Here is an 11172-nt window from a genome sequence, read left to right as displayed (position 1 = left end):
TCGAGCCTAGCATGGTCTCCGCACTCTGCGGGGAGTCTGCTTCTCTCCCTCCCTGCCCCCTCCGTTCTTCCTCCTGTGCTCTCTCTTTCTCTTAAGAAATCAATCAATCCCCTCTGATGTCCATTAGCATGGTAAATTCTTTTCCACCTCCTCACTTTAAATCTGGAGGTGTCTTTGGTGAGTGCTGTGAAGTGTGTAAACCTGGTGACTCACAGACCTGTACCCCTGGGGATAAAAATAAATGTTTATAAAAAATAAAAAATTAAAAAAATAAATAAATTAAAAAAATTTAAAAAAATAAAAGATATTTTAAAGGTTAAAAAAAAAAAGAAATCAATCAATCAAACAAAATGGAAGATACAGGAAAGAAAACAGTCCGCTGATCCTAAAAAACAAAGAGTGGAATTGGTATGTTGATCTTCTCTGTAAGTCCTCAGAGAACATCATCAACCTACTCATCGGCATGCGGAGAAGAAATTGGGACGAACTGCATAATAACTTTAAGTTCTAGCGTTTGCGGGGGTCTATATCTTGTGAGGAAGCCCCATGTATACAGGGCACTCCTGCCTAAATCACCTACCAAGGAAATTAAACATCTTGTGAGGGCAGAGGAGTTTCTTAATAGCATCTTTCATATCCTTATTCCTCAGGCTGTATATTATGGGATTGAAAAAGGAGCAAGGACAGAGAAGGTCAGAGCGATGGCAGCATCCCAGAATGGCGTATACATGGCAGAGAATCTAAGATACATGAGGCCCACACTGCCAAAAAACAGCAGGAAGACAGCCATATGGGCAGCACAGGTGGAGAAGGCCTTTTTACGGCCCTCCCACGAAGGGATCCCCAGGGTCACAACGACAATTCTGATGTAAGAAAGAGAAATAATCAGGCCTGTTATCAGAATGGCCAGAGCATGAATCACATCTTGTACTAAGATCACCGAGGCATCCGTACAGGCTAAATGTAATAATGGTGTGAAATCACAGAAGATCTGGTGGATTTGGTTGGGGCCACAGAAAGGCAGGGTAGAAATCCACACAATCTCGGGTAGAAGGATGAGGAAACCAAAGACACAAGAGCCCACAGAAATCTGTGCGCACCGACGGGGAGTCATGATGGTCGGGTAGCGCAGGGGGCTGCAGATGGCGAGGTACCTGTCAATGGCCATGACAGTCAGCAAGGCTCCCTCGGTGTTTCCCAGTGAGTGGAAGAAATACATCTGCAAGAGGCAACCGATAAAAGAGATGGTCTTTTGACGGCTGACCAGGTTGGAGAGCATCTTAGGGATGGTGGCTGTGGTATACCAGATCTCTAGAAACGAGAAGATGCTGATGAAATTGTACATGGGATTGTGGAGACGGGTGTCCAGCCTCACAGCAAAGACGATCAATAGGTTCCCAATGACAATAAAGGTGTAGATGAAAAGTAGAGGAAAAAAGTACAGAAGGCCACCATCTTGGAGCTGGGAGAACCCAGTGAAGATAAATTCAGTCACTGTGGATAGATTTGCACTCTCCATATGCCCAGGAGGGCTACCTGTGAATGAGGGAGAGGTTATACCCAACCAAAGGAGAAGAAAATCAAAGCAGTGTGAACATAAATATTATTTTCTTCCTTGGTATTTTGTGTTTTGACATTTCCCAGGTTCAAAATAACAAGTGACTTGCCTGTATCTGTAATCCTTTTTATTTGAGGGACAGTATAGCATTAATATTAATAGCATGGGTTCTGATCAAACATACTGAACCTGAATTCTCATCCTGCCACCTATTATTTGGAGGATAATGGGCTGAGACTCAGCAACTTCTTCTGTCGTTGAAAATATGTCGGTGTGATCAGAGTTGTGAGTCTTAAGTGAATCAATGTCTTCAAGTCCCTGGCATCCCTCCCTATCCATTATCATTTCTTTCCCAGATCAGCTTTCCAAGAGTAATACTAACATCTTGTTTGGATCTCGTTCACACCTCAACTATTTGCTGTGTGAATCCTTCCTTTACTGCCATGTTCAGAAACCATTCTGTCCTACGTGTCAGTGACATGATAATTGCAAAACAATGGAAAGTTCCAGTTGTTCTATTATGACCATACTTGTGCCACAGAAACTCCTGATCACCACTACTTGAAGTTTTTCTCCCTTGGCTTTCCTGAAAACCCACTGCAGGTTTGCCTGTTCCTATATGGAAGCTTCCCCCCGGGTGTGTGTCATATCACCATTTCCTTATTTTACACGTTATGAACCCGTCTTCTCTACCTGGCTCATGGTTCCATAGAGAACGTTCCTGTGGTGGTTGCTAACATCATGTCCTCTGCACTGTCTGTTGATGAGCAATGCATAGTCATCAAGCATCTGTCTCCAGCACAGGTGTGTTTCCTGGAATTTACACCCAAAGACCCAGAATCCCCACCTGCTGCTCTCTCCTGCTGCTCTATGGCAGTTTTCAGGGTTCACCACCGTTTCCCTGGGATGGCTTCGTGAATATCGACCCTTGTCTTGGAAGGCCTTTGGACTCACTCTCCTTCACTGGAATACTCCCGGGCTTCCTTCAGGTTTCAGCTCAGCCACTTCATTTTCTCAGGAGCCTCAGGAAGTTGCTGCGCTCTCATCTCCTTCCCAACATTCACACATATGTGCACGTGCACACACACACGCATACATGTCCACACACGAGCACACACGCATCTCAGTTATTCTCATCCATGGCTTCTCCACAGGTCCTTCGATCAGGGCAGGATCATCTTTTTGTCTTTCATACCCCCTGGCATGTCTTAAACACTTGAAAATCGCTTCTTTTATAATGCATAGGTTTGGAGCAGACCTGCAAACATCATTAAAGCCAGAAAAATCCAGAAGCAAGGAAGGTGGGAAGGAAAGTATAAGCATTCATAATGTAGACCATCATGTGGTCTAGATGATTGGGTGTACTATCTGATTGAAAAAAAATGCAGAGCCCAGAACTCCAAAGATGGACGTTTCTCAGAAGCCCTAGGGCAGTGCCCAAATTCAAGCCTCCCCAAATCTTCACTGAGTCTTTATGTTGTGTTTCATCCCATAGGTAGGAAATGGATGCTTTCTCCCCAGACCTCAGTGACTGTAAACTCCCCTCTGCCAAATGTGGGAGGACTCTCCTTTTCCCTGGGTCTCTGCATGTCCAAACGTCCTTTCACCCTCCCAGGTAGGGTTGTTATAGTCATCCTGCAGGACACACGAGAGAGGAAATGAGCTCCAGTGAGGCTTTATCCCCTGCTAATAAGTAGGAAGCAATCTTTTTCCTCATGAGGTCAATTATCAAAGCCCCTCTGCACTTTCCTTTCATTAGATCTCCAGGTCAAAGGAAGTCAGTTCTACGAGGAAGACATGGATTCTGGTGATGATTGTCACTGCCTTGTCCTTTTATCATTATGATTCAACCAGTCTCCATCTTGGTATGGAATTGGGAGGGTTCCATACAAAGAACATCTTAGTAGGACCCCATCCTTACAAAACAACACAAGAAATAAAACAGTGTTGAAGGTCTTTTTTTGGGCATGTTAAGTATTATGAATAAATTAATGAAAACAAAATAGAACAATTTCTGTGAAAACACATCACTTGGAAAAATAAACCAGTACTAAAGAAGACGATGAAAGAACATCCACTTTTTCCTTCCAACAACATACATGGTTCTTCAAATTATCCCCATTGATTCTGATGAACTCTTTAAATTTCTTATTCTTCTCCACAAAATATTTGATCAATTGGTCTATAATTCTTGTATACCATTTTATTTACAGTGTGTTACAAACATTGTAAAATAAAACATTTATATTAACTTTTTCTCATCATTCTTATAGAAAATATCTTAGAAGTTTTTTGATACAATATCATAACAATAGGGTTGCATCCTTCGTGTGAAAGTGATTAGTGAGAGTGGCTCAAGGGTGTGCAGTGTTAGGAAGAAGGAAGTTGGTGACTTAGAATACTTTATAAAAATAAACTCATATTAGCTACCATGGCACAAGATACATTTATTCTTAACCACTGAAAAGAATCAGGGAAGATCTTTTTCCTTCGTGTTTCTCTCTCAAGTGTAGTACTACTACAGAAATTTACTGCTAAGAAATATTATATATGCTCTTTTGAATATGCAATTTCATCTAGATTATCTACTAAAAACTAATCTGTTTTTAGTATCAGCAACATTTGGCAAATTTACTTTTCAGATATAATCTGTGGTTCATCTGTTCACTGTTTCTAGAAATAAAATTATTTCTATGAGAAAATGCATAAATTAACAAGAAAAGAGAGCGACTTAATTTGCTTTAAGAAAAAGAAATGCTTCCTTAATCTGTATTTGTCCCCATCCAGGTGTTAGGACATCTAGAGTTTGAAAGGGTTGAATGACAATAGTGCCCCCTCTTTAATCTAGCAGCTGCAGCTGTGGGTGTGAATCCTGGCGTCCCCCAGCCCCGTGTAACTCAAGGGAGTGTCTTACTGGCAGATGGGTACCTGTGGCAGCAATATAGAAGGACATATGTGCACAGGCTCTTTATTCTCTAATCCCAGTAAGTTTGTTGCTTTCAGAAACAAGAAAAAATGTCTTCTCCTCACTCTTGTTTCAAAAGCACCACACGAAAAGTATAAACAGTTGAGCTATAGCAAACCTTTCTTGACACTTGGAGAAATCAGTACCCTTTTAGAGTAACAGAATCATTTCTAAATCTTTTGGTTTGTTTTCCTTCAGTATGAGAATTTACATAATACTTAACTGACAATAGCTAGTGTTTGCATGGGGGAGCGTAGCTCGAATGCATTATGCATATACCAAGGTCTTTCTGTGGACTCTCCTGTTCCCGGGGTGCATTTGTCTTTCCAACTCCTGCTGCTACAGCCTTAAGAATGCTGACATAACCATGAGAATTCTGGTTGTCCATGGAGCAAGATCCCACATTTTCTTTCTTTTTTTTTTTAATATTATATTTATTTATTTGACAGAGATCACAAGGAGACAGAGAGACAGACAGGGGAGGGGAGGAGGAAGCAGGCTCCCCACCGAGCAGAGAGCCTGATGCTGGGCTTAATCCCAGGACCTAGGATCATGACCTGAGGCGAAGGCAGAGGCTTTAACCCACTGAGCTACCCAGGTGCCACAAGAATCCATATTTTCTGATGAGGGTACCATGAAGCCTTCAGTGTGGTGCCAGACTTAGTCAGTCAGAGGTTTTGTTGGATAATTTTTTGTTTCCTTATCTAGTTTTGTTTGTTTTCTTTATTTTTCAAAATCACTGGGTAGAGCTTGGGATACTGTGTAGGACCAAAGTTTGTTCCTTGTATCCAACGCCTCCTCTCCACTCCCAGGGGCCTGTTACAGTGGCCCTTTCATTTTAATGGTTTCCTTGGTAGGACTCAGAACTCTAATTCTTATGGCAGATGTAGCTGTAGACCAGATCTTTTACAAGTAGTCACTAATGGGCCCTTTTCTTTGTTCATTGTGGCATCCTAAAGTCAGACTTTTGAGGCAAAGATGTCCCAACTTTACTTAACATGCCATCCACCAAAGAACAGGGACAAGGTTTTAAACCCACCATTTGATGAAGAGAAACATCGATACCCTTTAATAAACCTGTATCTACAGGCTCCAACTTTTATCTATCAAAATCCAAGTTCTGTTTGGAATTTCCAACACTTTTATCAAAAAGACTACTTCAAAATATTTCCCAGCTAAACCCTTCTCTTGCCTGTATTGAACTCTTTTAAATTTTGTTTTATATATAGTGTGACTTTACATTTTGTCTAATGAAGTCGCCTTTCCTTGTTTCCACAGATTTTTGTTTGTTTGGTTGGTTGGTTTTGTTTTGTTTTTTGAGATACGAGTGTGATGTCTGCTGGGAAGTATGGTTTTGTGTTCTGTGTGTCTTTTGGGTTTAGGGTATCTAAAGAAATTAATATAAACTTGGTTTTTGTCATTTTGTTGGACAGTTGAGGAAGAAAATTTAAACATGGAGAATAAAATTACTATTTTCATACCAAAATTTTTACCTGCATTTTATAAAGACAATTAAAATGATTGTGCATAAATGATGATAGAAACTTAAGGCAATAGTATTGGATAGAGCAAGGAGAGGAAAGTTTTCAGAGCTTTCCATTAAGAAGTCAAATGAATCATATTTTAATTAAAGCTGCCATTTTATGGATGCACAGGAGACTTTGCTGCTAAAGAAAATAAAGATGCTTACCCCTGGGAGGCAAGCAATGACTAAGATCCTCATCTGTGTGTATCTGTGTGCACTGAAGTGTGTTGATGTAAATAGTGCCCCACACTGTGGTTTCTTTATGAACTGGTCTGGCAATAGTAATAATTTAGTCTTACTAAATGTATATACTTATTATTCTAATGAAGATCAAAATACACTACTAAAAATAAAAGTATAATTTACTTTCTTAAGTATCATTTTTGCTTTTTTTAAGATATCTGCTCCCGACGAACCTTATCACATAATCCTGATCCATAATGAAATAGAAAAGTTCCCTGAGATCTATTACCTGAAGCACATGGTCAGCTTCTGAAGTGGTGAGTGAGTTTGCCTTTAATTACAACACTTCAGAAGAAAATAAGCAAAGTCTTCAACCCCATAATAAAAAAAAAAAAAAATCTTGGCCATATATACATCAGGTGTTATAGCTATGACAGTGTACAAATGTGTTTTCCCAGATAGAAGGGAAAGTAATCAGAACAGACAGAAAGTTCAGCGACAAAGAAATAGGCACAGAGTAGTTTTATTCTTCAATCTGTTAGAGACACAGAGAACAGTGGAAGGGCACCTGCAGCTCAGAATTAACCTCCAGATGTGCTCAAGGTTGTGCATTTGTATTTGACATGCTTTCTCACTTCTTCAGAGGCACGATCACGGAAACAGGTGTCTTCAAATGCGTTTAATGGTGCAATTATGTTCACCTTAACCTGTAATTTGCATTTATAAGCTGCACACTCTATATTATTATCTAATAATTCAGATGTAATAATTCAGATGTAATAAATTAAAATATATATCTATATCTATATAATTTTAGAAGTAAGGGGCACAAAAAGAACCCCACAAACAAACATACTGGAAGTTGTATGATGTATTATTTGTTTTTCTTTCCATCCCATTGGATCATCCTGCATATTCCTCTGTGGAGATTTCTGTTCTAGGGGATTAGAACATAGGCCCAGGGTCTGCTCTGAAACCCCAACTGAGTCTCTTACTATCTACATGTCTTTTGTCAAATTACTTAATCTTTCAGGCTCAAGTACTCATTTGCAAAAATGAGGTTAAAAATAGTACCTGTCTAAGAGGGAACCTGAAGATTAAGTAAATATCTGCACAGGACATATGCAACTTCTTGAAAGGGTGGTAAAACCCAGCTCCCCGCTCCTCTCGTGTTCCCACAACACTGCTGGGAGCTTCTGCCCTGAAGGTCTTCCCTCGAAGCTTAGCGGTGCCCTGTCTGCCTGTGGTATGGGGACTCTGCAGTCCTCTAGCCCTGGCACCGCCCATCGCTGCTACCCGAGGCTTTCCTTCTCCACTGCTGTGATTCCATCCCTAAGAGTGAGGGGTGTGGATAAAAACAAATGTTACAGGGGCTGCAGCACACGTGCCCAGTGGCTCTCAGAGGTGGTTCTCGTCTGGGCTTTTCTTTTGTTCCACTAGTTGTATTCGTTCTGTCATCCCTACTCTTCTGCTTATCTCTCTCCTATTAACACGACCGCGTTTCTTAAACTCTTCCCCAGGTGCTCATTCCCTCCCGCTCTCTGCTCTCCATAATCGCGTTTGCTCCTGCAGTGATCTCGTCCACGTACAAGTTCTCAACTATTACTACTTCAGGCGTTTTTCCACAGTGGGTCCATGAGCTCCAAACCCACACATCTGACTCCGAACTCACCTCGGCTTCTCCTGCTAGCATCCCAGGGCTCTTCCCTCATGCACACCACTTTGCGGGATCACCACAGTCTCCTGAGTCGATCACGTCCTCTGACTGTGAGGTAGCCGCCACCCCACCACTCCTCACCCTGCCCCTCTCCTGGCACAAAAGCAAAGCATAATACTGATCAAAAGTCTGCATATTGGAAATAGGTTCTCTCCACTGCTGACAACCCCCGTCCTATCTCAAGTCATTTAGCCTTTCTATGCCTTTAATTCTTCTTCTGTAGGATGCAGAAAATACTAATACTGGCACACAAGGCTTCAGGAATAGGTAGACACTTTCAATAGCAGTAAGAGCACTGTGTAGTGTGGTGGGGTATGGAGTCACGTTCTGTGGCAAGCGCTGCCCTAAGCACAAGCTGTATTTCTTACTGAGTCTCTAGTGAAGTAAGATCACCCTCATTTTACAGAAGAAACACTGCCCAGTGAGTCTCAGCCTAAGTCAGCATACAAACCCACGCACTCATTCTCCCGTGACTCCAGCCCAGACACTCGACTGCCCCCACCAATATGTGTAAACATATTTTCAGTGCTTTAGAGTAGTGCCAGGAATATAGTAAACACTCCAGAATGTTGGGCACTAGTAGTCTTGGGTTTCTGTAGTGTATGTGTCATGTGTCATAATAATCATCAACAGCTTATTTTTCCTTCTCTAGACCAGGCTTCTCCTTCAGGGCAGTAAACTAGAACAGGGTTGACATGTAAAAAATGGTTGGCGTCAAATACATTAACTTGGAGCCAAGCGACTGGGTGAAATTATAATTTAGCCCACGAGATAGCTGTGGGGACACGTGAACAAGGATAATTAGGGACGGTCTGAAAAGGAAGTATGACAATTTACTTTGAGTGACAATCCCAATCAAGTCTGGAAAAAATGACCTCTTGAGAGATGGCATCAAAATGGAGTATCTTGTTTCATGTATACCCGTGCCCAGCACAGGCTCCCCCTACACGCGTCACGGCTCTCCACCAACATTCGAAGCTTCTGAGTCTTCTGGTTATGATGTTCTTATTCTTATGCGTGCTGAGTGAATTCTTTCTCAAGACATCCACCTGCACTCACCTCTACCAAAGACCACAGGGACTGCTCTGCCTGTGTGGGTCTCCGGATCCTTGATATTCCTCCAGATGTTGTATATATTATACAAATAATATAATATAATGTAATATAATATATTTTATAACACACACATAATATAATATATTTTATAACATACAACACACACACATAATATAATATATTTTATAACACAAAACACACACACACAATATATATATATTATATGTGACATATAATATACATATATTTTATATATATAAAAAATATTTATATATATATATATATTTTTTTTTTTTTTAACAGGCATCCCAGGGAAGAGCAGGAAGGGGACGTGGGGGTCATAGGGGATTCCTGCCCTGCACCACAGTGGAGAACATCACTTTCCCTCATGGGTTTAATTAGCAGAAAGATCCCCTCTGTACTCTTGTCTCATTAGATTTTAAGATCAAAGTTGTCACCAAGTATTTTCTCCTGACTGTACTTATCACTCTGAACACGGCGAGCCACTTTCTCCAGGGACGTGCATCTATCAGGGCCTCATGCAAAGAGCGTGTTTGTGTTGGTCCTGCTCTTCTTACATGAACAAACACGTGCGGAAAGTCTTGAAGGAAATACACCGAAACCAAAAAAAAGCTTGAAAGAATATTTAATAAAAAATAAGATCATTTCCTAATAGGCATGTCATTGGGGGCTGTGCCAGTATTGAAGTGAGGGGAAAATGTCACTTTCTTCTCCTGCCGCAAATGAATGTGGACCTCTGTGGCCCTGAACAATTTACATTGGTCCCGCTCACCTCTCTGCTGACAATGTCTCCCCTTTTTTCATGGGTTTATTCTGTGCTCCATATGCTCAATGCACCGCTCTGTTGAAAACCCAGATTTCTTCCCCTCCTCCTCTTCCTCCTCCTCCTCCTCCTCCAACTCTTCCGCCTCCTCCATCTCCTCCTCCTCTTCCTCCTTCTTCTTCCTCTCTACAATCTGTTAGCTTTTATTACGTAATCTTCTTGGAAATACGTATGGGATTTTTGATGAGAACACATACTTTCTTTCTCTTTTGAGTTTTGTCTAACGTTTCTTCCTGTGACTTGGGGGCCTATTTTCCTTGTCTAACTTCTTATAATATTTTTCCTTGAATTTCAAAAATAATAAGCCATGGGAATAAAAGCCACAGTATAGGGAACATAGTGATGTTGTGATAATGTTGTGTGGTGACAGATGGTAGCCACACTTGTGGCCATAAAGAGAAGCTGAATCGCTATATTGTATACCGGAAACTAATGTAACATTGTGTGCTAACTATACTCAAGTTAAAGATAGAAAAAATCACATGAGGGATCTGAAAAAATTTAACTGGCAAAATTGTATTTCTGATGATCTAGCATAGTGTGAACTGGTCTATTTCATTTGAACAACTTTATTGAGATGTAATTTGTATCCAGAGACCATATGTAATGTATACAATGGGATGAATGTGGACACACACACACACCACACATAATCACCGCACTGACGTAACAGATGTATCCAGCACCTCCCAGAGCTGGTTCATGTTTCAGGTCACAATGCTTGTATGGAGTAAAGTATGAACCTTCACCTCCTCTACAGATCTTACACTCTTAACCACTCTGTTTTGTAATCTATACTTGTTACTGATGCCTTTGGAATAATAGTAATAATAATAATACTTATATAGTAACAATAAAATTAATGTCTCAAAATCTATTTTAATGGCTTAAACATCGTATTTCCTTTCTCTTATCTCTCGATCTTTGTGAATCTGATACATTAAATGTGTATAAATAAAATAAATGTGTGAAATGAAATAAGTGGAAGCTATCAGTGTGTCAATGGATGAATTATATGAATTTTTTTTTTTTACAATTGTATTTATTTGACAGAGAGATCACAGAGAAGCTGGGGGGTGGGGAGGAAGCAGGAACCCTGCTAAGCAAAGAGCCCAATGTGGGGCTTGATTCCAGGACCCTGAGATCATAACCTGAGCTGAAGACAGAGGCTTAACCCACTGAGCCACCCAGGCACCCCTATATGTTAGTTTTATGGTTTAGTATGTCAGGGTAACATTCAAAATCAGAGGGGCTAAGAGCTAGCTAGCATCAACTTGCAGATGCAGTGAACACTTTCTGAAGGCAGGGAAGCTTCTTCTTTTTT

The 11172-nt window shown here is 40.8% G+C and overlaps 1 protein-coding gene across 1 annotated transcript; it reads right to left on the bottom strand.

Moving 5' to 3' along the window:
• Nucleotides 1-572: 572 nt before the first annotated feature.
• Nucleotides 573-1603, bottom strand: LOC309850236 (olfactory receptor 6K3-like; the record flags this gene model as incomplete). Its single annotated transcript, XM_082703917.1, is given in 2 exon segments — nucleotides 573-673; nucleotides 676-1603. Coding segments are annotated over 2 exon segments (945 nt in total). The 5' UTR covers nucleotides 1520-1603.
• Nucleotides 1604-11172: the final 9569 nt, after the last annotated feature.

Source organism: Mustela nivalis (genome assembly GCF_964662115.1).
Source record: "Mustela nivalis genome assembly, chromosome: 16".
Classification (NCBI taxonomy): domain Eukaryota; kingdom Metazoa; phylum Chordata; class Mammalia; order Carnivora; family Mustelidae; genus Mustela; species Mustela nivalis.
The sequence above is the reverse complement of the archived record's forward strand: the minus strand, read 5'-3'. Positions and strand labels throughout refer to the sequence as shown.